This window comes from Macrotis lagotis, chromosome 4 (genome assembly GCF_037893015.1).
Source record: "Macrotis lagotis isolate mMagLag1 chromosome 4, bilby.v1.9.chrom.fasta, whole genome shotgun sequence".
NCBI lineage: Eukaryota > Metazoa > Chordata > Mammalia > Peramelemorphia > Peramelidae > Macrotis > Macrotis lagotis.
Window position 1 is genome coordinate 157820665 of NC_133661.1, and position 27027 is coordinate 157847691.

Below are 27027 nucleotides of genomic sequence, written 5' to 3' on the forward strand. Positions count from 1 at the left end.
CAGATTGGGATATGCTTTGGGTCAGATCTCATCTCAAACTGAACCGCAAGTGGGAAGTTTATGTCTCCTAGCATCATCAGCATCTTATGTCTCAGAGGAAAATCATCCTCCTGGAGATTAAATCCATGTGCGAGAAAGAATGTCAGTTAATCGTGCAGCCCTTTGCATCGGCAGCACCAGGAGTGTGGAGGCTCAAGCAAAGCCTCCCTTGGCTCCCAACTACCCAATGGAGCCTGGCGGATCGTCGTAGCCTCTTCACCGGGAAGCAGCCCCTGGGAAGCCAGTTCTTTCAGACTGCGGGCTCATCCGCAGTCATTCGATGCGCACGGCTCCCCCAAGCACTAGAGCGACTAATAGTGGAGATGCTAAGACTAACTATACCCCCGTTTCTACCTCTCAGGGGCCAGCAGGTGTCCCGGGCTCCAAGGGCTTATCCCGGTCCTGAAAGAGTTAAGTCATGGGGCCTTCTCTCCGCTGGTTCAGAGCGGATTAGGATTTCCTGGGACTGCCCAGCTCTCAGTCAAATGTGGTTTATTCTGTGTGTGTGTGTGTGTGTGTGTGTGTGTGTGTGTGTGTGTGTGTGTGTGTGTGCATGGATGCGCTTTGCCCTTTCTTCCCCCTTTGTAGTTTCCTAGGTTATCCTTCTTTCTTCCCCTCTCCTGCTCGCCCCCCACACCCTCCAGCCTGGGCCCTCTTTCTTTCTTCCTGTCTCGCCTTCCTGTGGCGAAGGAGGCTCATCCATTATAAATGCACATACTGTACTGACATCACCGCCGCTGCCAGAGCGAGCTGCGAGGACAGCTTAATCAGATTCCGAGGGGTGGTCCCTCCCCCTCCCCCTTTCCTCCTCCCCCGCGCTCCCTCCTCCCCTCCCCCCTCTTCCTCCCTCCCTCCCTCCCTCTCTGGGCTCCCCTCCACTCGGCTCTGCGCCCTGCGCTCTGCGCTGTGCCCGTAGCCACTGACGCCGCCGCGGAGCCCTGTGCGGGGCACACACCGCCGCAGCTCCGCGCTCCGCGCTCCGCCTCGTTGCGCTCGCGTCCTCACTCGGGCCAAGCTCCCGCATCCGCGAGAGCGGAGGAGACAGGAGGGGGCGGAAATCCAGAGCGAGCAGGAGCGCGCCCGGAGAAGTGGGCTGCCCGCCCCCCATCCCACCACCCCCTCCCTCTCCACCACCCTTGGGCTCCGGGGAACCTGGGCGACTTCCCCCAGACTTTCTGCATGACTGTCACAAAGGTAAGCGTCCTGCAGCAGCTCGGCCCCAGGGGAGCCAGGGGCAGCGGCCGGGTGCAGCTCCCGGGCTGAAGGGGCAACCCGGACCGCGGGCGCAGGGTGCAGGCTGGAGCAGAGGGCAGGGCAGTGGAGCGGAGGGGAGGGGAGGGGAGGGGAGGGGGAGGAAGTCCTCTGCTGCTGGCTTGCTTTTGCGTTGACTTGGGTGTCTTCTGTCTTAAAGGTGCAGCGTGCACTCCGCCCCCCACTCCAGCCCCCTCCCTGCTAGTGGTCTTCTCTCACCCTCTCCCATGCCCCCCTCCCCAAAGCCAAGTACTTCCACTCCTTCGATGCCGGATGAGTGCAGGGTGGGTGCAAAGAGACAGCTTTGGCGTGGCCGGGCGAGTGGAGTGGGATGGGCGCGAGGACAACCCCCTGGCTGGGCACCCGAGGAAGTGGCTCCTCGCCTCGGATACTGCATTTTTAACCCCTTGAGGACTCGGGCGGCCAGCTCCGTGGTCCTCGCCGAGGCCGGCGGGTGTGTGCTGGTGGATGGGTGGCTGCGTGCCCCTCGCACACCTCCCAGCAGGTCCCCGGAAGGGACCGCCTGTCATTTCATGAGAACTGCCCTCCTTGCTCCAGGGTAACCCACAGAAGGAGGGAAAGCCCCCAGACTTCAGAGAACCCGTCTCTCCCTACTTCATAAAGGAGCCCTGGTTCTGATTGGGAGCAGCGTCATCCAGGGGTCCACAGGTGGCTGTCGGGGTGGAGTGAGGAGGGGGGAGAGAGGGACTTGGGGGACTTGGTGAAACAGGGCAGGCGGCAGAGGCTTGGGTGATGGAAACCCTTCCCTAGTTTTCCTCAGTAGTATGCAAGATGAGAAGCAAGGTTTATTTCAAAAAGGTTTCGTATTTTGCCTTTCCATCTTGAAAAAGGAAGGGGTTAAAGGGGAAAGAAGAGAATTTTTATAGTCTTGCAAAGGAGAACTCTACTGGAAGTAGGGAGATCTAGGCTGAGGGCCATATTGTGAAACTGGCCAGTCGCATGAACTCTGTCAGGTCTTAATTTCCTCACCTGTAGCATAGAGTTAATAATATGCCATTGGATTCTGCCAGCAGGGAGATCCAATGAAATAAGGTTTGCAAGAAGTGCTTGGGAGAAGCTATGTTCCAAAGATGGCTTCATGAATGATGTCAATTTCTTTAATGGCCAAGGGACTCTGTGCTTCTTTCCATTGGGATTTGGGATAAAATCCTCTATTGCTTCCCCCAAATACTACTCACTACCTTTTCTTCACTAGCCAGGCTGCTGGAGTTGGGTAGGTGATGCCAAGAATAGGGATGCAGTCTGTGAGTGCTGGAGGGCTGTGAGGCATGATGGAATGCCAGTTTTTGGGCCTACAGAAAGGTGTGGGGAAGGTCAGAGAGCTCCAGTCTTTTACTGATTAACTAGCTATGGGGCTGCATGCTACTTTTGATAGGATTAAGGTAGAATAAAACCCAGGAGAGACTAAGGACATTTGAGCTAAACTTTTTCTATTGGCTACTGGCCCTTTTTAGGACAGCTTAGTATAGGTATTAAGGCAGTACATTAGAAAAGAAACTTGGGACAAACTTTCTTATAACCTTATAGACAAAATGTTTGTTACCAAACAACTGTGGTGTGTGTTTGTATGTGTGTGTGTGTGTGTGTGTGTGTGTGTGTGTGTGTGTGTGTATGTGTGTGTGTGATGATTTTTCCTTTTCATCTTGTTATGGTCAAATAAAAAGAATCAGAAGTTGTCAAGTTATTTCCTCATTAGTAAATGAGGAGATTGATTTCTAGGGTCTTTCCAACTCTCAAAAATCTGTAGTGTTTATAAAGATCCCAAAGATTGAAGAAGGCATATTATCTGGGTATAAGGGACTCGACTGAGAGGATTAGAAGCTTGTCAACCTATTTTTTTCTCTTAGATACTCTGCATACTCAGAAGACATGACCATCCTAGAAATGATTAGATTCTTTGGACATACTGAAAATACATTTTTATATAAATTTTGTGTTTTCTACCTTCCTTCTTTGTTACTATCCTGATTTCTTAATCATTTTCTGTCACAATTTTCTTTGGCAGTTTAGTGAAGACTTCTCAGAATGATGTTTTTAAATGCATAACACAAAATACATAAGATCACAACGCTCATCCTATTTTCTGCTTTCCCTGGGTGGTAAGAGGGTGAGTAGGGTTGGAAGCAACTACATGACACAATGGATGGAGTGACTGAAATTTGGAAGATCTGAGTTCAAATCCATCTTCAAATATTTACTACCTGTGGGACACTGGGGATATCACTTAATCTCTGTCTGCCTCTGTTTTCTCATTTGTAAAGAGGAGATAAAAATAGCAGATTTCAGGGTTGTACTATGGAGCAAATAACATAATATTTGTAAAGTACTTTACAAACTTTAAAACCCTAGTTATTATTATCAGGAATGGGTAGCATGTGGTTTGTGGTTTGAGAGTCAGAAAAGGTGAGTATGAAGAGTGGGAATGAGAGACCTATAATTCAATCTAAAACATCCTTATTAGGCCATATTTGGCCATCCGTATTAAGATCATATTGGCCATATTTGGACAGGAAGATACTTCTCCAAAGGTATATAAAATAGAAAGTATACTAGTCTAAGTAAGAGACCTGGACTTTAGTTCCATCTTGTCCTATGAATTAGCTCTTTTTTTTTTTTTTTAGGTTTTTGCAAGGCAAATGGGGTTAAGTGGTTTGCCCAAGGCCACACAGCTAGGTCATTATTAAGTATCTGAGACCGGATTTGAACCCAGGTACTCCTGAGTCCAGGCTGGGTGCTTTATCCACTGCCACCTAGCTGCCCCTATTAGCTTCTTTCCTTATTCTGATCTTGTCAACAACTTAATTGTGTGACCTTGGACTTCCTCATTTGAAAGAAATTAACCTAGATTGTTGTTGTTTTGTTTCAGTTGTATCTAACTTTTCAAGACTGAGTTTTTCATGGCAAAGATACTAGAGTGGTTTGTCATTTCCTTCTCTAGTTCATTTTACAAATGAGGAAACTGAGGCAAAGAGCATCACACAGCTTGGAAGTGTCTGAGGGCAGATTTGAACTCATAAGGATAAAGTCTTCCTGATCCTAGGTCAAGGTGCTCTACCCACTTTAACACCTTACTACCTTAACCTAGGTTACTAGGTAATCTCCTGTTTAACAGTTATGATTGTAATTCTCCTCTTGGGAGTGAGTGGTGAGAGACTCAAAGGGTTGAGCAAGGCAGTGGTCCCAGAGTCACGCATTTCTCTCCATGGAGATTTGTACCACACTGCTGGTCTCTCTCATTTTCTAAACTGTTAAGTTTAGGGGGAAGCTTGAACCTTCTTTCCTATCTTCTTCAAGCTCTGACCAGGAAAGGAGGCTGCCTGACTCAGGTCATTCCAAAGCTCTTCCAGGAAAGGATCCCTCTTGAAATATGTATTCTGTGGCTCTCTGAAAGTATCCAGGACTCCAGCTGGGAGGGGCCTCTGGCTGTCTCAGGACCACAGTTTCTGTTCATGACCATTAGAAATCTTCAAAACTTTATAACCAGTAGCTTTTTCTGGGATTCTAGTTTCCAAATAAAATAATGTTGATGGAACTAGATGACCTGACATTCAAAGTGGGCCTGAGGCTGCAACTTTGGAAAGCAAGACTCATCCTAAAGCAAGAAGGCAAATAGCTTTTATTGAGATCCCTCTGTGAGTTTTGACAGAGGAAAAGGTCCTGTGCCCCTCTGACTCTGTCCTCTAAGCTAGAAAAGCCTGAAGAGATTCTGGGTTGGGCACCTGGATAAGTTGACTAGTTCCATTCCCAACCTAGGGTTTGAGACAATTGCTGCTGCTTCCTCTCCCTCACAATCAGGAAGGGGTCTCCAGGACAACTTCCTCTCAGATTTCCACCCTTGGGCTACATATTTCATTGATCTTAGAGGGGAAATTCCATTTCAGGACAGGTGCTAAAAGAACCACCCAGAGAAGCTGCCTTACCCAGCTCTCAGGGTGAAACTGTTTAGGTGGGAATATCTCAGGTACCCCATTTTTATGAGGGATCATAATTAGGAATGACTCCCAAACTTTTGCAAAATGCTGGAGGTTAGAGTCTATTATTGTGGCCTATGCAAGGATAAGGTGCTCTGGTGGATTGCAGAAATGCATGAGACCCAATCTGTGACCCTAAAGAGTGTGGGTTCTCTTTAGGGAGATACATGCAAAATATTCAATAATAAATACAGAGCAATAATATAGAAGACAAAGAACCATATCTGATTGATTGTCAACTATTTTGCCCCTCCATTAAATGACCCAAGATTACTGGACCTTTTGCTCTCATGTTCCAATATTTTATAGCTTTCTGTCTCTTCCACATTAGCTGCTGTCAATATGCCTTTTCTTGAAGTTCTTCATTGTACTCCTCATTTCCAATTTATTATTTTTATTTCTTGTGGGCAAAGAAATCAGCTACCAAATGTGTCAGAACTATATGGAAGCTAGGAGTAAATAGGTTCAGAATAAAGCACTGATGGATCTTCCCATAAATAAATTGCCTGAGGTATACTGTACAGAAAATATTCATTTTCACTATTCAGATATCTTTTTTGCTTTTTTTCTTCATTTTTAGCTATGTTTCACATATTAAGTATTGCTACTCAGTTAACAATCATTTATGAAACCTTTATTATGTTGCAGGTATTGTGAGACAGGTCATTTTGGAATAAGTGGAATGTTTTAGAATGTAAATGACTTTCAGACTATCTATGCCTAAAGATATCTTCATTAAGGTACATGTTTAGGGGACAGCTAGGTGGTACAGTGGGTAGCGAACTGGCCTGGAGTCAGGAGGACCTGAGTTCAAATTTGACCTCAGACATTTAATAATTACCTAGCTATGTGACCTTGGGCAAGTCGCTTAACCATATTGCCTTTAAAAAACAACATAAAAAGAAGGTACGTGTTTGGGAGTTGACTGTGGTTCAAGTTTAGACAGGATTAATCAAGAGGTAGGGTTCATGAGTAAAAAGGTATAGGGTAGGAAAAGATATTCAGCAGAACTTTAAGATAGAAATTTAGCTTTGTAGAAACATAAATTTAGAACTAGGATGAACCTCAAAGGTTATCTATCCAACCTCTTAATTGTGCAGATGATGACAATAAGTTTTAGAGTTATAGAGAGTTTAAATGACTTACCCAGATGATATAAGTACTATGTATCAGAAATAGGATTTGAACTCAGACTCTCTACCTTCAGGGCTCATTCTCTTTCTACTGTATGATGCTATTTCCTTTTGCCAAATGGACTTAATCCTGGGAGTAGTAATTTATGGAATGTTAGACTACGGAGATGGATTTGGAAGAAGTAGACTATAAATGTCCTCTATCTCTACCCCCCCACCTCCATCTTATTTGGGAGGATTATAGATCCAGAGTTGGAGGGACTTAAAAGGCTATTTAGTTCATACCTTCTGGCCTCCAGTCCCACTTTATACATAATGAAAATCTGGGATGCTTCTACGCTAGTTCTAATATCTCTGTAGACTATTCCTGGCCTTTTTGGAGTCAATCTTCTCTGCATTATGGCTTACATAAGGAAATAATGGTTGTAATAGATTTATTAATATTTTCTAATTTTCCCCCTAAGGTGTTATTTATTCTATGTAAACTTATTTTAATCCATATAAATCATCATCTCCAGATGACTCTTGAAGTTTGGTTCCAATAAATGAAGATTTTAGGCCCAAATCCAGGGAATAAGAAGAAATGTCTTTGGGTAGTGTTGCAGTGTCTATTCTGCTGATATATAGGACTGGCCCAGTCAACCAGGGTTCCCCAAGGATGCCACACAGCACTAAAGAAACATCAAGTTTTTATAGTCAGCCACGAGCCAACCATCTTTGGATTCAAGTCCAGGGAGATAATGGAGAAGGGATTCATGTCCTCTGCCAGAACTCCACTGAAACAAAGACCTTGAAACTTCTGAGTATTCTACTTTCCCATGCATTTCCTGTTTGATTCCTGCTGGGAGAGAAAATGAAATAGCCAGGGACACACAGGAACCTTGGTTTCTGAATGGGTCCAGGTTTCAAATTTCCTTGGAATACTCCTTTCCCACTCCTAACTCCTGTGGGAGGATGAAGTACTTGTCCCAGAGGTGAATGGGGTCCTTGGCAAACTTGTAAGGTTTGCCTCTTAGTATCTTCAGTAGACAATCCTTACTTCTTCTCACTTGCCCCAGTGATGTTCCTTCTCTTTCCTGCTATCCAAATATGTTCCCAGGAAAGATTTTGTTATTAGTCATTGACCTATCTGTGAAAATTAACTTTAATCCCTAAGATCTTCTCTCTCTGGGTAATTTGCTCTTCAAGTCTAATATCCCATGAGGAAAGGAAGAATTCTGTTTCCTGGTAAAGGAAGATCAGTGGGCAGATAGGGAGAAATAGTTTGGGGGTATGGGAAGCCCCTGAAGCAGTTACCTAGTCTTCCATGACTATTATATTGGTTCTAAACTGTACCCAAAGCAACCAGCCCCTTTAGGCAATTCAGGAAAATGAAAATTAGTTAAATGGACTGTTTGGCCTTCCTTAGACCAGGCAGGCAGTTGATGGAATAAATTTTTCCACTCTCCAGACGGTTATGTTGGCCTCAGCTCTGAGCTCTTGGCCTAAAGAGACTAGGTTCTGATTTGTGTAGTCCTGAGCCCAGAATTTGTGTATTCTCCAACAGAGATCACAAAGCACACATCTCCCTAAAAGCTCTCCAGATAGGGTATTTCTTATCTTTCATCCTCCAGAGTCTACTTTCTCACCTCCTGCTTCTCTCCTCCTTCTCTTCTTCTTAGTGTGTCTCTTGAAACCAATAGTTCTTTTGCCTTTTGTTTATGTGTGTTGTGGATTTCTTTGTCAGTCTGATGAAGCTGCTGGATCCTTGTTAGAAAGAAATCAATGATATTCAAATGTTGTTATTAAAATAATAGTAAAAAATAAGTTCACAAATCCCAAGTTATAAGAACCTCTTCCTACATCCTATTTCAATTTAGTTCATTTTCCCCCTAGATTCACTCCTTTCCCACTAGTTTTTTCCATTCTTAAGTGAGGAAGATTAGAACAGTGGAAAGAGCACCAAGTTAGAGGACTTTATCCTGGTTTGCCTCAGTTTCCTCATCTATAAAATGAACTGCAGAAGGAAATGGCAAATCACTCCATTTAGTATCTCTGCCAAGAAAAGCCAAATGTGGTCATGAAGTGTCAGAGATGAGTAAACAACAATGACAACACCACGATGTTGATACTGATGTGATTCTAGTTTTATGGGCCATGGAAATCCAGAAAATAATAACTGGTTGAACTTTGACCCCCCTTTCCAGTCTTGTTGGAAGCAAGAATTGTAAAGAACAGATGCAAATTGAACTGCTTCAGGATGAAAATAAGCTGTTTTTAATGACCATGCCTTTTTTATGGAAAGAATGGATTGATTCTTAGTAGAATGTGACACCTGGGGCAGCTACCTCCCTCTTTTCATTAGACAGATAGTATGATGATGCCTTGGTCTCTTACATCCTGTGAATGTTGTCACTATAGTCATCCTTTCTTAGATTCATCTAATCCTTTTGCTCTTCTGTAAGGCACTATCTAACTCAGGGGTGGGGAAACCTTTTCCTGCCAAGGACCACTTGAATATTTATAACATTATTTGAGGTACATACAAAATTAATAACTTCAAAATCCTAACCCTAAAAAATCCTAGATTTATTGAATTTCGAGTCCCACCTGCCTTACCTTGGTAGCACCAGATCAAATGATTCTTTGGGATTTTAGTTCCCTTCCCCTGACTAACTAATAAGATGATGGAGTTTCTTCTGGCTTGCTTAGGAGAGGATGTTTTGCAGATTAGTAACTGTTGGACTTGGTGTCGTGAATCCTAGGTTCAAATTTTGACTATCAATTCTTACAAGTTTTACGATCTGGAACAGTGGTAAATGTAAAATAGAGATGTTTTCTCTAACCATCCCAAGAGGGAAATTTCAAGAGAGTAATTTTGTAAGGTTTAAAATACATATGAAGCTCACCCTTCCTCTAACATTGAACATCAGCACCTTCTTGTTCACTTAGTCTGAGAATGTCCTCTATTGTGTTGGAAGCTTGTCACTTTCCCAGGTTTACACAGACAGCTATTATACTTCAGAGACAAGACTTGAACCCAGGTCTTCTGGGTTCTGTGACCATCTATGCTATCTATACTGCCTCTTAAGACTTTAAGACACTTAGAAATTTAAAAAAAACCATAGGTATTGAGGTAAAAAGGAAGCCAACCCAAGCTGCAGTTTTATTCTCCATATAATAGAATAGCATCATATAGAAAACACCACACACACACACACACACACACAGACAATAAAAACCCCAAACCTATTCCCCACAAAGTACACACCTAATCTTGCCTCACCAGCTCAAAAAATATGTCCTCTTAGCTACAGAGGCAACTAAATGAGAGGAGCATAAATGGTTCAATTCAGCCTGCTACAGTTTTCTGCTATAGGAAACACTCTGCAAATCACTTGCTTTATGGATGGTGGGTCAGGAGTTATCTTTGATAAGTGAGAGACAGAGAGAGACAGAGAGAAAGTAGAGAGAGACAGACAGACACACACACACACACACACACACACACACACACAGAGAGAGAGACAGAGACAGAGACAGAGACAGAGACAGAGACAGAGACAGAGACAGAGACAGAGAGAGAAAATAAGAGTATAAAGTCAGAGGGCCTAGGTTTAATATGTGACTCTATCATGTATTTGATCTTAGACAACTTGCTTTACTTTTCTAGGCCTCAGTTTCTTCATCTGTAAAATGAGAGAGATAGACTGGATAATCACTGAATTCAATTTCAGTTTTAAATCTCTGATCCTAAATGTGCTAGTCCCTGCCTCTTGTGTGTGTGTTTTTTTTTAATCAAACTGACAATGTGTGCCACCTTTGAAGGCCCACCTTTTCCAAGATCCCTCTCAGACCACCATAACCCAAAGTGCCGGCTCCTTCTGACCTCTTAGGATTGAACTCTCAGATAATTCCCAGGCTTCCAACATTTGATTGTTCTTGAATTGTTTTGTGAGTGCAAGCCTCGAGATACCTCTGAAGTTCTCTGCAATCCTCCCACTGGCTCCTGACCCAGAGCAAGTACTTTGTTAAGTGCTGACTTTCCACTTGTTGATTGATGTGTTGTTTGTTGCCCTGGGTTCTTAATTAAAGTGAGGAAGGGGGAGGCAGCATGTTCAATTTGCATCTGTCCTTTCCAGAGAGTCCCTGCTTCCCAGGGGCAGCTGCTTTTCTAGACTCTGATAGCTTAGCCAGACACTACAGGACTGGCACCAACCCAGTGGTCACACACACACACACACACACACACACACACACACACACACACACACACACACGGAAGAATTGGATAGGACAGTGTGATGTAACATGGAGAGCCAAGCATTTGGAGTCAGCCTGGATTTGAATCTTTGCCCTGTCACTCACTGGGGTGACCTAGATTACATTATTTTAACCCTCTTGGTTTCAATTTCTTCATCTATGGAAATGAGGGTTTTGGATTATAGTGCAAACCCTTAACCTAAGGTTCTACAAACTCAAAGGAGATAGATAGATTCGATAGATTTCAGGGAGTCAATGACCTAGGATGAGAAAAAAAAATTACACCTTTACTTTGAATTCCCTCTAACTAGGGGAGTTAGGTGATTCAGTAAATAGAGGACTGGACTTGGAGTCAGGAAGACTCATCCTCCTCAAATCTGGCTAAGACTGACTTATCTGTGTGACCCTGGGCAAGTCCACCCAGTTTGCCTCAGTTTCCTCATTTGTAAAATGAGCTAGAGAATGAAATGGTAAATTGATGCAGGGAACCATGGGCATAGAGAGTATTGAGATCAGTTGGAGACAAATTTTGTAAATCTTTTGTTTGCTTTGTTTAGGGAATCTTCCTTCTTCCTTTATTGTCTAATTTAGGCCATGGCCAGAGGGCCTGACTTGCCAGGGCATATAAGTGCTGGGAATTCTTCTAAGACCACCCATAAGATACCCCTCCCCAAAAGGCAAAATCTCCAATGCTGGACTTGGGTCCTGCCCAGGTCACCACCCCTTCCATAGACCCTGAGGGAGAATTTAAGGAGATTTATGGAAGGACTCCCTCTCTCTCCCTCTAACTTTTTATCTTTTACCTTTCCAGACTTCTGTTGAGCCTGGCAGTGGTCTGCCAAGATCTTATTAGCAATCCTTGAGGCCTTTCCTTAATCTCTACTTAACTTTCCTATCACTTTCTTCTGTGTTGTAACTTCTTTTTAATAAATCTCTGTTTTTCTTTTCACACCCTGGTCTCTGAATTGTGATTCTTCACAGGTGGATAATCAAATGCAAGAAGCAACAAAACGACTTCAGTATCTCTGCCAAGAGAATCCCAAATGGAGGCTTGGAGAGTTGGGTAGATTTAAAAACAATTGAATCAACCTCTAACTGATATTCATCATTTCCTTCAATTATGATTTTTTTTTAAAAAAAGCATATTCTGAGAAGGAATCCATAAGCTTCACCAGACTGCCAAAGGTGTCCAGAACAGAAAAAAACTGAAGAACCTTGGAAGTAAATGATCTTTAAAGTTCAACCAATCCTAAATCCTAAATCACTAAGACCATTTCCTAACCCAACCTGAGAAATGTGAGTTTGGAAAAGCCTAATTCTCAGTGGTTCAGCCATTTCAAGATTTAATATATAAAAGTGCCCTCTACAAAAATTGAATAAGGGCCTTCTTTTCCCTCTTTAAGCAGCTCCAGGAAGGCACTATTTATTTTTCTAAAAGAACCCCATTTGTCATCTTTCCTTTTGTCTTTCCAAAGGTCTACCAAGCCATCATCATTATTCTAGCCTCTGACTTCTCTATAGAGGGCATTTGTCTTCTGTATGATTACTTTAAAACAAGTTAACTTTCAAAACTACTAAGGTGTTTGCAGTTTGGTTTGGTTATAGAGCCAAAGGATTTCCATGTGCTGTCATTTTAGTTCAGAGTAAATTCACTCCACAGGTTTAAACTGACAGTGCTCCTCATGCTGGGTCAGATGCTAATATCAGTGGAGCCTGCTGCTGCTCAGTGAAGCTGGGGTGGATGGGTAGATGTGCTTCTTGACAAGCCTCAGAAAGATGCATTGGAATCAGCCTATTTAAAACTTTCAGGACTTTGGGGGAATCTTCTAGTGTAGCATTCTCCCCCACCCCGAAACACTATGTGCAACAGAATTTAGAATTATAGGAGGCAAATATATATATATATATATATATATATATATATATATATATGTATATATATGTTTTAGTTTTTTGCAAGGCAAATGGGGTTAAGTGGCTTGCCCAAAGCCACACAGCTAGGTAATTATTAAGTGTCTGAGGCTGGATTTGAACTCAGGTACTCCTGACTCCAGTGCTGGTGCTCTATCTACTGTGCCACCTAGGCACCCCAGAAATCTATTCTTTTTTTTTTTTAGAAATATTTTATTTATTTTGTTTGACAATTTTCCCCCCATTCTTGCTTCCCTTCTCCTACCCCCCACAGAAGGCATTCTGTTAGTCTTTACATTGGTTCCATGTTATACATTGATCTCAGTTGAATGTGATGACAGAGAAATCATATCCTTAAGGAAGAAAAATAAAGTATGAAATAGTAAAATTACATAATAAGATAATGGGTTTTCCCCCCTAATTTGAAGGTAATAGCCTTTGATCTTTGTTCAAAGTCAATAATTATTTCTCTGGATACAGATGGTATTCTCCATTGCAGATAGCCCAAAATTGTCCCTGGTTGTTGCACTGATGGAATGAGGAAGTCCATCAAGGTTGATCATCACCCCCATGTTGTTGTTAGGGTGTACAATGTTCTTTTGGTTCTGCTCATCTTGCTCAGCATCAGTTTACGCAAATCCTTCTAGGCTTCCCTGAGTTCCCACCCCTCCAGGTTTCTAATAGAACAATAGTGTTCCATGACATACATATACCACAGTTTGTTAAGCCATTCCCCAATTGAATGGACATTCACTTAATTTCTAATTTTTTACCACCACAAACAGGGCTGCTATAAATATTTTTGTACAAGTGATGTTTTTTTACCCTTTTTCATAATCTTTTCAGGGTATAGATCCAGTAGTGGTATTGCTGGTTCAAAGGGTATGCACATTTTTGTTGCCCTTTGGGCATAATCCCAAATTGCTCTCCAGAAAGGTTGGATGAGTTCACAGCTCCAACAACAATGTATTAGTGTCCCAGATTTCCCCCACATCCCTTCCAACATTGATCATTGTCCTTTCTGGTCATATTGGCCAGTCTGAGAGGTGTAAGGTGGTATCTCAGAGATGCTTTAATTGCAAATCTATTCTTTAATCAATTCCATTTAATAAAAATAACAGATGTTGAGAATGTGTTCCATTTGGCAGGTGAATGGGGACAGAATAAATGAGATATAAAATATGGATGAGCTCACTGATCCTTGAGAATTTTGTAGTATGATGGAATGGAAGCTCCTTGAGGGCAAGTGAGTGTTAGGATATAATAGAATGGAAGCTCCTGGACCACAAGTGAGAGTGTTGGAGTTGGCTGGTTGGTTCTTGTCCCTTGTGATAGAAAAAAAACCAAAATGTCATACTGTAAGACAAATTACAGCATATCTGACTATGGCTGATCAGGCCAATGTGAACTCAGAATGCTCTACCACAGATGAATCACAAATAGTCCATGTATACACCTGGGGTGTTTATTCTAAACTTATTATTTCAGGTGTTAAGAGTGTAATAGAATGGAAGCTCCTTGAAGGCGGGTGAGTGTTAGAGTTTGATAGAATAGAAGCTCCTTGAGGGTAGGTATGAGTGTTGGAGTGTGATAGAATGGAATTTCCTTAAGGGAAAATGAAAGTGTTGGAATATGTTAGACTAGAACTTCTTTGAGGGCTTGTGCTATTTCATTGTTGCTCTTTACATTCCCAGCAAACATCAAACTGCTTTGCACACAATTGGAACAGGGTTATGCAATATGTTGCAAATGTCATGTTGCTAGCCCCCAGGAGTTACAATCTTGCTGGGAAGTTGAATCTATTATATATGAAACATTTGAAGAAAACTTATACAATGATTTGCTCATCTGTTCAAAAGACAGCTAGATGGTGGAGTCAGGAAGACCTGAATTCAAAAAGCCAACAGTTATTATTAACCAAATGATCTTGGGCAAGACATTTGATGACTTCTATTTGCCTCAGTTTCCTCATCTGTGAAATGGGGATAGAGAGTCATTCCTGGAGTCAAATCTGGCCTCAGACTCTCTTGGGCAAGTCTCTTTACTCTGACCTCAGTTTCCTTATCTGTAAAATGAATTGGAGAAGAACCTCTCCAGTACCTTTGCCAAGAAAACCCCAAATGGAGTGGCAGAGTCATGACTGTACACAACAAAATGGGGGTCCCCCCAGAATTGTAGTGAGGGCTAAATGAAGCACTTATTATGTCTGTCATGCAGAAGGTACCTAATAAATGCATATTTTCTTCCTGGTTCCTTATTTATGTGTTGTTACAGCTTGGCAACCACCATTCTTTTTTAGACTGTTCTCTGGGTAACACCCATTTTCAGTTTTTTTCATAGGCTCAGTCATGCGGGAGTGTATGGTGTAAATAATGAACCCTGTGAGTGGTCAGGAATGAGGGAGATTGATGTGGGCTAGAAAACATGAAGAAAGTCTTGCTCTGAGACAGACTGAGTCTTGGAGGAGAAGGATTTAACACAGGTGTTCTTAACCTTTTTTTGTGTGTATTCCAAACCTTTTTGATGGACTGATAAAACCCTATCCACTTTTTCTTAGAATGATGTTTTCAGATATTTGAAAATAATATTGAATTTCAGTGAGAGATTAGTGAAAATAAAGATGAAATTGTTTTTTCCTTTCTAAGTTCAAAGGCCTCTGAATCTCTCCTTAGATCTAAGTGGGGGAGAGGGGTTTCATGGACACCTCTAATTTAAAGGCATCAAGGTATAATGGAGAGAGCATTTAATTAGGAATCAAGAAAGTTAGGTTTAAATTTTCCCTGTGACTTGTATGACTCTTGTGATCTCCAGGCCTCAGTTTCCTCATCTGTAAAAAATGAGCATTTGTCTCCCAGTTGCTGGAGGACTTTCCAAATAGGAGGAACAACACAAGATGGGAGCAATATTCCCATTTCAGAGACAGAATGAACCTATGCACATGTGGAGAAGGTGGAGGAGTTTGTTCTACAATTTAGAATTCTCACAATTAGGAATTCTTTTTCCTTGCATAGTCTGACACATTGCAGTCTTGACCTCAAAATGTATTTGCTCCATTTGCCCAGAAAGAAAAATTTCTTTCTCCCAGTTGACCCTGTTTTCTTTTGAACTGTTTCAATAGTTCAGGGCAGTTGAAAAGTCACTTTCCCTTCTCCTCCACCCACCCCATCCTGAGAAGTCTGTTTTGGCAGGAGGAATGTAATTTTGACAGATAAATCTGGCCACTAAATTTTAGTTTCCTGCCTTCATTAAAAAAGTAAGCCAAAGAAAGTGTTCAAATGTAGACAGGCAAGCATTTGGGTTTTGCCGAGTTGTAGTTTTGCATTTATCTCTGTACAAAGTTGAGATGGTCAAAACCTCCCTGAGGCCTCAACCTCAGTTCAGGGGCTCCCAAGGCATCATGTGGAATTGCCAGTTTTTTTTTCCCCTCCCTGATGAATGAATTTGACCTTGTTTTAAGCTTGATCTTTTCTTTGACTTGGAACAAGTTTCTTAGAGTCACTAACAGACACTTATAGGGTCCCTGGGTCTTGTGCCTGTTTCCCTCAGTGGATTTGCAGGAGGAAATAAACTGTTTCATTATGAGATTTGCACCAGCAAGTTTCAAAAGCAGGGATTGGATTAACAGGCAGTTTTAGGATTTTTGATCAAGTGAGATTAGTTGTGGAGGAGAGAGGAGGATGGGTGAGGGAAGAGACAGCTTGTGACAGATACCTGGCCATACCAGACATTTGGGGGTCTGAATGCCTCTTGGAAGTCCAGTCTATCCTTATGCACATTATTTACATTTGTATGTACTACATAACTACTGGGGTTCCTATTGGATAATTTCTGCTTCAGTACATAGTGGATAAAATGCTAGCCTTAGAGAAAGGAAGAATTGGATTCAAATCCTGCCTCTGACATGAAATACCAGTTTGACTCATCTCAGCCTCAATTTCCTTCACAATGAAGATGTTGGATTAGATGACCTTTAAGATCCTTTCTAGCTCTAAAATCTATTGCTCTAAATGATTTTGCTTTGTGGATTTAACTTGACTGAGGGAAAGGGGGTTTTTGATTTGTGAATGATACAGTGGAACCTCATTTGTAAAAATAGTATATAGTATAGTGCTTAACTATTATTTTTGATCTCCCAATAAACCTTAGGAGGCAGGTGCAATTATCATTCTCATTTTACAGTGGAGGAAACTGAGGCAGAATGAAGTTATCAGGATCACATGGCTGTGTCTAAGGATGAATTTGAATTTAGGCCTTCTTGACTTCAGATTCAGAATTCTATCCAGAATGATTGGGAGATTATGGGAAGCTGGGGAAAAAGCAACTCAAAATTTTTTATTTTTAAAGTTTATAGAGTGTTCTCTCTTTTTCTCCTCCCCCACCCCCCTTTTAAAATAGTATTCCAGTGACTTCAATAATCAAAGTTATTTCTATTTTAAATATGAAGGAAGTGAATCTTAGAAAAATAAAGAGATTTGCATAGTCACACAGCTCACAAATGTTAAAAATGAGATTTGAACCCAAACCTTCTAATTTCTAAGTCTGATAATCTTTCCATTACACAATAGGTGAGGAATTTTCTGTATTTGGGGGGAATCCAAATGAAAACTTTTTTTGTCCATCCCTTATTGCAGATCTTTCTGAAGTACCTTCATTGGTGTATCCTGAACATGGACAAATTCTTGCTGAATGAAAATCTTTGTCTCATTTGTGATTCTGAATAAGAATTTCCAATGGTGAGGACTGTCATTGATCTCTTTTCAGAATTCCTCTGGAGATTATACCCCTCTTGTTTGCCTCATTACTGTGTTTTATCTATAAGTCCTGTCTTCTCATTTAGATTGTAAGTGCCTTGAGGGAAAGGTCTGTCTTTTATACTTTTGGGTTTCTCTAACTTAACATGGTCTTGGGAAAATAATAAATGCTAGGTGAATCAAGGCAGCTAGCTAGAATTGTGAATAGAGAGCTGCACTTGTGGCCAAGGAAGATCCAAGTTTATTGGTTGTATGACTCTGAGCAAGTCATTTAACCTCTGTTTGCCTCAGTTTCCTCTTCTGTAAATGAGTCATGATACTAACACCTACCTCTCAGGGATATTATGAGCAACAAATGACATAATATATATGTTAAAAAGTACTTTGTAATTCTTCCTCAGACACTTATCTGTGTGACTTAGGGCAAGTTAGTTAACCTTGGTTTTCTTCAGTTTCCAGTTAAAATGAGGATGATAATTGCACCTATCTCCCATGGTTGTTTTGAGGATTAAAGGAGATAATAATTGTAAAGCATTTAGCACAGGGCCTGCATGTATATATTGGTTAGCTATGATGTTATTAGTTATTATACTATATGGTAAGCTAGTGGAGAGAGTGCTGGGCCTGAAATTAGGAAGACTCAGGCACTTCCTAGCTGTGTGATCCTGGGCAAGTCATTTCATGCAGTGTGCCTCAGTTTCCTCATCTGTAAAATGAGCTGGAGAAGGAAATGATCAATCACTCTAGTATCTTTATCAAGAAAACCCCAAGTGGGTTTTCTTGAACAAAAATCAGCTCAACAACAACTATCTTTGTACAGCAGTATATGAATGTATGGAACTTGGACAGGTCTGTACTGAACTAATGTTCCCTGTAGTCATTTTGTATGTGTGTGTGTGTGTGTGTGTTTAACTAAATATCTTTATTATGGTAAAAAATGTTAGAGCTACAAGACACTTTGGGAATTTTCTCATTATTTACTGATGAAAGAATAGAGGGGTCTGGAAAAGGGAAGGGACCTGCTTAAAGTCATGTAGAATATTATCTAGAGATCAGGAATCTTTTTTTTTTTTTAGGGTTTTTTTTTTTGCAAGGCAAATGGGGTTAAGTGGCTTGCCCAATGCCACACAGCTAGGTGATTATTAAGTGTCTGAGACCAGATTTGAACCCAGGTACTCCTGACTCCAGGGCCGGTGCTTTATCCACTGTGCCACCTAGCTGCTTGAGATCAGGAATCTTAATCCAGATTTACCTTCTTTTCTTTGAAGTTGAAGACAGCAGTAGATTGAAGAACTTGATTCATTTGGACCAGGTTTAATGGGTTTTCATGATGATTTCAATAAAGGGGAATTTGCCTAACTCGCTCCCAGTGGACCAATGATTTCCAGGGACCCTGCAGTGGAGAGAACTCTGGTTGAAGAATCAAGACCCTGACTCCAGAGATGCCCAAGGCAAGTCATTTAACCTTTCAGTGACTCAGTTTCTTCATCGAGAAAATGAGAGGTTTGACCTTTGAGGACACTTTCAGCTCTAGTGATCTTGTAACTACCAATTAGGAAATGATGAAGTTCCACAAAGGAGGTTCCAAATTCTGACTTGATTAGTCTAGCATACTGTTCCCCACATAGGACTTTTCCTTCTATCTCTATTTCCTATCAGCCAAGACAATGCTCTGGACCCAGTGTGCTCTCCTCCCTCCTTTCCTAGAATGTCCAGCTTCCTCAAGATTGAGCTTATGCCTTATTTCCTATTTAAAAAAACCCTCCTGATTTCACCAGTTAGTGCTCCCCCCCAAAAAAAGTTTTTTTCAAATTATTTTTCATATTTTATATTTACTTATCTTTAAGCATGCTATTATTAACCACCTAATTTATACTAAGCACTGTGCCAGTTACAAAAACAAAAAAGGAAACCTTCCCTTCCCTCAAAGAACTTATATTCTCTCAAAAGCAACATCTTCAGTAGAATATAATTTCCTTGAGGACTGACAAGGACTCTTTGATTTTGGCCTCTGTACCTCAGACCCTAGCGTAGGACCTGACAAGAGGTCAATACTTGTTGAGTTGAGTGATGTCTCCATGAGCTGCTACTCAGGTAGCAAAGACCAAAGGAGGGTGTTTTCAAATATCCTCAGCCTTCCCCACCCCAGAGGCAGCAGCCTATAGAGAAGCTCCCTCAGTCCCAACTGAGGAAGCACTTTCATTGCAACAGGACTAGTAAATGTCTGTGAATTCCAATTTTTCCAGGTTTGAGGGATGTAATTACTGAGATCTGGCAGACCAGGAGCCCTACGTGACCCAGTCAGCCATTCCAGCCTCCGAAGATCTGCGAATTGGATCTTTCCCTAGCTGGAAGCATACCAGCAAAACACTTGGCTCCAAGAAATCTTTTACTCTTTTGTTTCCCCTGAAACCATTAGAATCCTTCTCTAGAGCAGTTCATTGCCAATAGCCAGGGAATGTACCCGTTGCTAAGAGTTTAGTCTGCCCAGGCCTTATCACCAATTCTACAAGGTCTCTATGTAATGTTTTCTCTGAAACTCCGGTTTGGAAAGGCATTGGAGGGAGGTGGGGGGGGGGATTTGGGGGACTTCTGGAAACCTCGTCTATCTTAACAGCAGGCAAGAACAAAGACTCTCCTCTCCTGTGCCTTGGAACAAAGACGGAAAGAAAACTGTAGAAAACTGAAATGATTTCAGGTTTTGGCTCACATATAGAGAGAGCAGGAAATTGTCCATGTGGTGTGACTTTTAATAGGCATTGGAGAGTCTCTACCCTCAAAACATCTCCTCTCTGTTACTGTGACTGAAATAAGTCATTAGATCTCCATTCCTTAAGGCTTTAAGGCCTTTTGGTCTTTACTGATAAACAGGAATATGTCTAAAGGAAGATGGCTAGGATGCTGAAGAAGCTAGAAACCAAACTTTCCAGAGGTGACTGCCTCCCTATTTTTGTGTCCCTTATCCTGGAAGATGCTCCTTCCTCACCATGGCTTTGTAGAATCCCTTACTTTCTTCAATAATCAGTTTGGTTGGTTCTTGACCTTTGTATGAAGAAGACCAAAATGATATCACCTATATTAGATGGGTGATGTCTTTTGATTTGTGGTTTAAGCATTACTGTCTACAGTGACACCTTTCCTGAACCCTCTAGTGGCTGTGTCCTCCTTGCAGAAATACTTTGTATTTTAAAAAAATTGCAAAAAAAAATTCTGTTTATACTTATATATGTTTCTTTTTATACACTAATATACTTATATATGTATATACATATATTAAAATGCTTACTGTCAATTGATTTATAAGGAGCATTTGAAGGAATTGGGACTTGATAGATGTTGTTGAGAATTTGAAGACACGTCATATGGAAAAAGTAAAGAATTGACTTACTCTCCTTGGTGTAGGGGTGTAATAGGAAAAAGTGTGCTCCTATGTGGAGTCAAGAAGACCTGAATTCAAATTTGATCTCAGAGACTTACTATTTATGGATAAGTCACAATTTAACTATGGTTTTCAATATATTGAAAGATATTGGTGCTTTGGATAGAAGGCTGGTCCCGAAGCTAGAAAGACCTGAGCCTTAGACACTCACTAGCTGTGAAACTCTGGGCTAACTGTTTAATCACGGGCTGCCTCAGTTTTCTCATCTGAAAAATGGAAATAATAATAGCAAGTACCTGTCAGGGATTAAATGAGGCATTTGAAAAGTATTTGTAAATTCTAAAATGATATGTAAATACTGTTGTTACTATTATAATTATTATCATATTAAAGCATAGCTTTTTTTTTTCTTACTAATAGGGTTATCCAGAATTAGAATGGTCTCCCTCAGGAGATTGCAGATTGACCTCTTTGTTCAAACAGAGGCTGAACCAGTCATAGTCTAAGGGAGATTCTTGTTCAGGGATAAATTAGAGAAGATGGTCTCTAGAAGAGTCTATGTTTAAAGTGGGATGGGAAACACCTGAAACCCTTATCAGCAAGTCCCTTACTGGAGCAAAGCTGAAGTTAAGCTGGAGTTGTAACATGCATTTTCTGTATCATGAATATCTTTGGTGAATACAGTCTGATAAACTTATGACTTCTACAGAATAATATTTTAAATGCCTAAAATAAATTGCATAGAATTACAAAAGAAACCAATTATATTTGAATAAATTTTTTTGGAGGGGCAGCTAGGTGGTAAAGTTAAGGGAATGCTGAGTCTTGTGTCAGGAAGACCTGAGTTCAAATTCAACCTCAGCTTTTAGTAGCTGTGTGATCTTGGGCAAGTCAGTTAACTGTTTGCCCCAGTTTCCTTATCTGGAAAATGAACTAGAGAACCACTCTAGTGAACCCTACTCCCAAGAAAACCCCAAAGGGATCCTGAAGAGTCAGACATAACTGAAATGGCTCGACAATAATAACAATAAATTTATTGAAATATTAAGTTCAAAAACCCTAAGTTAAGAATGTCTTGCTTAAAAGAAAGATTCTCTTTAAATGAGAAACAGAAAACACTGTCTTTTAGGGAAAGTAAAGAAAAAGGGGGCAAGGAAACAGTGGAAACGAATGGAAGGAAGAAAACCAGTCTAATAGAGAGGCTGGAGGACACCCAGGATAAACTTTGTCAGTTTGCTGCACCAAGAGTTGGCTTCAGAAAAATAATGTAAAAAGGCAAGACTGGGGAAAAATAATAAGCCAACCACTGGAGTCCGAGTACTATTTGTTGTGACTTATCAGGCAGAGAAGACTTTTTTCCTGTGCTGTGGGACTTTGAGGGATTTCATTATATTACCTATGGTAGATACTTATGTCATCTCATCATCAAGGATTGATTTAGATTAGATTTGATTTCTTCTTTGGAAAGAAATTCTGGATTCACCAAATACAACTTTTTAGTGTCAGAGGATTTGGGTTCTGTGGAAATGAGCTCTTTTGGACTCATTTTCCTCATCTGGAAAATTGGGAAGCAGGTGGACTAATTGACCACTGTGATCTCTTATATTTCTATAAGGAAAGGCAAGCCCAGAACTGTGATCCTTTAGGCACTCCCTTTTTTTCTGTCCCCAGAACCATAGGGTATATTTACCATGGTCTGTGTCCTTTGCATATATAGAAGTGAGTTCAGATAAACCTCCTGGGATCTTGTTTTTCTTTCTCCCTCTCACATCCACCCCCAAACACTGAACAAATAGATTCTTCTGGAGTTTGCTTGGCTACAGGTTTTCACTTCTGCTGAAAGCCACCTACAAGATTTAGATCATTGGTGGTCAGGAGATAGAATACAGGTGATAAGCTACAGTGCAGCTTCTATAATGATTTTGTTTATGTTGTAACAGAACAAAACCAGGCGCCAAGAGGCCTGCATTCTGGTCCCAGCCTTCACACTAGCTTATGCAACTTTAGATTCTTCAGTTATCAAAGGGGGGGAATGATAATACTTCTCAATTCACAAGGCAGTTGTAATAATCAAATGAGCAAATGGCTATGCAGATAGAATTTAAAAGGTATAAATAAAGCCAAGGATGTGCTGGAACCAACTCTAACCTGTCTGATTGTGAAGTTTTCAGTGAGAGAATTCACACTCCCCAAATCAACAATTGCTAAAAATCAAGGTTGGGTTTTATCTTTTTTTTTTAATTGACTAGACTTAAGAACATGTTAATAATGCAGATTAAATTTAAAAGTGTATGCTCATACATTCTCTCCTTCCCCTCTTTTCCCTCCAACTAGGTTGTTAAACATTTACCAGCACACTCCAGTAAAGACATGGAATAATGTGAAACAGAGTTATTTCCTAGCATATTAGAGGCAACATGGTCTAGTGAAAAGGAAAGTGAATTTGAAGTCAGAGGAAGTGGGTTTAAATCTTGGCTCTGCTTTTTACTATCACTGTGATCTCAAGTAAGTCTTCTCACCACTCCTCAGTTTTCTCTTCTGTAAAATGAGCCTCTGAGATTCCCATCTCTTAGATCTTTTCCAGCTCTAAACCCTATTGTCCTCCTGGGAGAGGCAGGGAGGGAAAGAGGGAAGTGTTTGCTTATCTCAGAAACAGCTTTCTCTAAGTACTCCCTGGCCACAGAATTTGTGCTAGACCCAAGCACACTTCCCAAGAGTTCCTAGATCCTCCCCCTGTACTCCAGTCTTCTTTCTTCCTACCTTTACTCCCCAAATCTTGAAGTCTCTGTGTCAGTATCACACTCAGAGATCCAAGTAATAGAACCTAAGGAAACTGAGGGGAAGAGAAAGTGGGGGAGATTCCTTTTTACTTGATCTCTTCCCAACTCCCATTTTATTGAGCCTCTGTAGAACTATGGATTTACCTAACTATTCAGAAGCTAGGAGCTTTTGGAGCTGAGTTTCCATTTTTATTTTTATTTTTGGTTTGATTGTCTCAAAGACAGTTTCCTGTCATTGGGTAGTTGTTGCGCAGAGGTTGCTGAAGATGAGAGGAGACCTACAAAGGAATTTGAGTGCCTGGAAAGGTCTAATCCTCACATTATCAGAACATGTCAACCCACTAAGGATTTAGTTTCTCCTAATCACAGAATTTTGGTAATCCATACAATAAATCCTGAGATTCAGAGAGGAGGTGAGCCTAGGGTCAACCCTTACCAGAAATCTGAGAGTGACAAAGTTTGTTTTAGGGCCCCGGGGTGTCTTGTGAGTCCCCTTTGCCCTATTATGTGGTGTTCCTTATTCTTAAGAATCACTGTTCAGGTTCTGACCTTCACCTTCTATTCTACCAGAATCTTCTCTCAGGAAAGGCTCTTTGATACTTGAATGTGATTCCCTCTCCACAGTTATGCTGAAAGTGTGGGACTTCTCCCCCTAGGATTAAAAAAAAAATCAATCAAGATCAAGCAAAAACCAATTCTGTCTCATGAATAAAAAGTTCTCTAAAGCAAAATTTCAAGCTAATAACAATCACTAAAAATGAGAAAAAAATCAAGGCATTCCTGAAGCTTTACTTCATAGGCTTAGTAAACTAGCAAAGATGACAAAAGAGAAAAATCAGTGTTGGGGAGCATGTGGAAAGACTGGTGCACTAATGCACTGGGAATTGTTCCAACTATTATGCAAAGTAATTTTGAATAATGCAGAAGAGAGTGACTAAAAATGTCCATACTTTTTGACCCAGAGATTCCACTGATAGGCAAATACCCCAAGGAGGTCCATGCCAAATCAGAATATTCATAGCTGCACTTTTTAATCTTTGCAAAGAATTAAAAACAAAGTATATGTCATTGCTTGGTGATTGGTTAAATATGAATGCACCATAATATTATTGTTCTATACAAAAAATGGATATTATGAATATAGAGAAGCTTTAGGAATATTTATATGAAATGATGCAAAACTAAATAAGTGAAGCCAGGGGAAAATATTCAAAATGATTACAACAATGCAAATTGGAAGAACAAAACAATTAAAACTGAATACTGTGAAATTTGATTGGCTAACCTTGACCTGAAAAAAAGATATAAAATTTTGACAGTATCACCTTCCCTTTATTGCAAAGGTGGGGGTCTCATATGGAACAGTACAGATAATATCAGACTTTTTTGATGCGTTGATTAATTTTGGTGACTTTTTTCTTTCTTCTTTTTAAAAATTTCTTTATTATAATGGATTGCTCTCTCAGAAGCATGAGGGAGAGATATACATTAGGAAATGTAGGTGATATAAAAGCAAAATGCATCAGTAAAAAATTATGAAAAGAAAGTCTATCTCCAGATAAGGAAATATAAATCATGAGCTAGCAGGTCCCTGGAGTGTATTGAAGTCAACAAGATTCCCCAAGATTTGTGAAGTTATACCACCTAGCCCACCTAAAGCCAAGGTCAACCTGGCTAGATGATTATATGGTAAAGATTATGAAATATATAGCTTCAGTGTTGAATATCCAGTACTTTCAGACTTTATCTCCATCCTGCTCTTAGCTTCCCAGGGGTTCTGCCTAAGGAATCTTATCTTACCTGGCCTCTCCCAGAAATGCTCCATGATCCAAAGCTTCTCCCCTGCCCAAAGACAAAATTTATTCATCCAGATTCTACTCCCCCCCCCCCGCCATTTTGCTATTTTGCCTATGGATTCTAATCATATTGGATAATATGTTATTCTTCCCAAGTAAACTATACTCTTAATCCAGTTCAAATGCACTGTCACCAGAAGATTCTCAAAGGAATGTTTAATGATGTGACTCTCTTCCAAGTCAAAGATTGATTTCTAGTCTAGGTGGGTTTTTTGACATCCCTCAAGTCACACTGAGGAGTTGATTGCCTCTTCCATCTATCTTGAAGGCCAACCCTAATTGAAGATGATGGTTTAGGTCTGTCAATGTCATCATTATATAGAATCTAGAGATAATTCTTGATATAGAACCAGGAAATTAGCCTGGTTCAGGTAAGTGACCACCTCTGTAGACATCAATGAAATCCTACAAGCCTCAGTTTCTTTATTTGCCAATTGAAAATAAGATATACTATCTAAACCCTTTAGTTTATAAAATTCAAATAAGATGGATGTGTGGAAAAGGCTCTATAACTATAAGATCATGCGCAAATATGAATTATTATCATTGCCAACCAAAATACTTTTAGAATCTATTGAGGTAGAAAACTTTTAGATCAGGAAATTTAGCGATTGGCTAAGTAAGAAACATTTCTTAACTCCTTACAATGTGTTAGGCACTGTGCTAACTGTTGGTGATATAAAGAAAGAGGAAAATAGTCCTAGCCCCCAAGGACCTTACATTCTAATGGGGTGAGACTGTAAATAACTGGTTTCATACAGAGCAAATGGAAGACATTCTGAGGTGGGTAGGGTGAGGCATTTGTAGCTCATCTCCTTAGTCTTCTTCATTTCTTAGTTGAAGGAACTGAGGCCCAGAGAAGTGGATTGCCTCCTCTCAAAAACTAATCCTTACCAACACTGTTACAGTGAAAAGCTCATTCTGGGATCTCCAATGTCATCTGACCATGTCCCTTTGCCCTACTCTGAAGCTGCCTTTTTCTAATCCCTACATAAAAACAATACAAAAACAAAGCAAAGCAAAACACAAAACAAAACAGATTCGGACTCCACTGTCTCCAAATCCCATACTACAGCCATACTATTTCCCCTAAACCTGATCTTTTCTCCTAAGAACTCTTTAAGATAGATATACTGATAAGATGGCCACTAGAAATGAAAGTTCCTAAAAGGCAATCTCCTATTTGAAGATTGTATGGTGTGATAGTTCTGGCCTTATACACTAGGCAGGTCCAGGCAAACCAGGGCTGGTCAAGTTCTGCAAATCATTTAACTTCTCAGTCCCAGTTTACAGATCTTTAAAAGTGGGATAGAAATAACTACCTTGGGGATTGAAATGAAGATCAAATTATGTATACACACATATAACATTTATAGCATATAATGATGATGTTTGTCCTTTTTTTTTTTTTTTAGGTTTTTGTAAGGCAATGGGGGTCAGTAGCTTGCCCAAGGCCACAGACCCAGTAAGTATCTGAGGCCAGATTTGAACTCAGGTACTCCTGACTCCAGGACTAGTGCTCTATCCACTGCACCACCCAGCCATCCCTGTCCTTTGTTCTTGAAGAAGACTATGGCATCAGGGAGATGATGCAATGATAAGCATGTGAATTGAATTTGTGTGAGTGGGTGCTGTACAAAATAACCAACCATTTGCTTCTCTGGAGTCATCTGGATTCAGTGGCCAGATATGA

At 40.7% G+C, this 27027-nt stretch overlaps 1 protein-coding gene across 2 annotated transcripts in view; it reads left to right on the plus strand.

Moving 5' to 3' along the window:
* The first annotated feature begins 907 nt into the window (after positions 1-907).
* The window catches only part of CORO2B (coronin 2B), a 227191-nt gene continuing 201071 nt past the window's right edge, over positions 908-27027 (plus strand). For both annotated transcript variants that reach the window (XM_074234492.1, XM_074234490.1), the window contains exon 1: positions 908-1233. Coding sequence is in view for 1 of the 2 variants with exons in the window: in XM_074234490.1 (XP_074090591.1) it covers positions 1219-1233 (15 nt within the window). In the remaining variant the exon portion in view is untranslated. The remainder of the gene's footprint in view (positions 1234-27027) is intronic.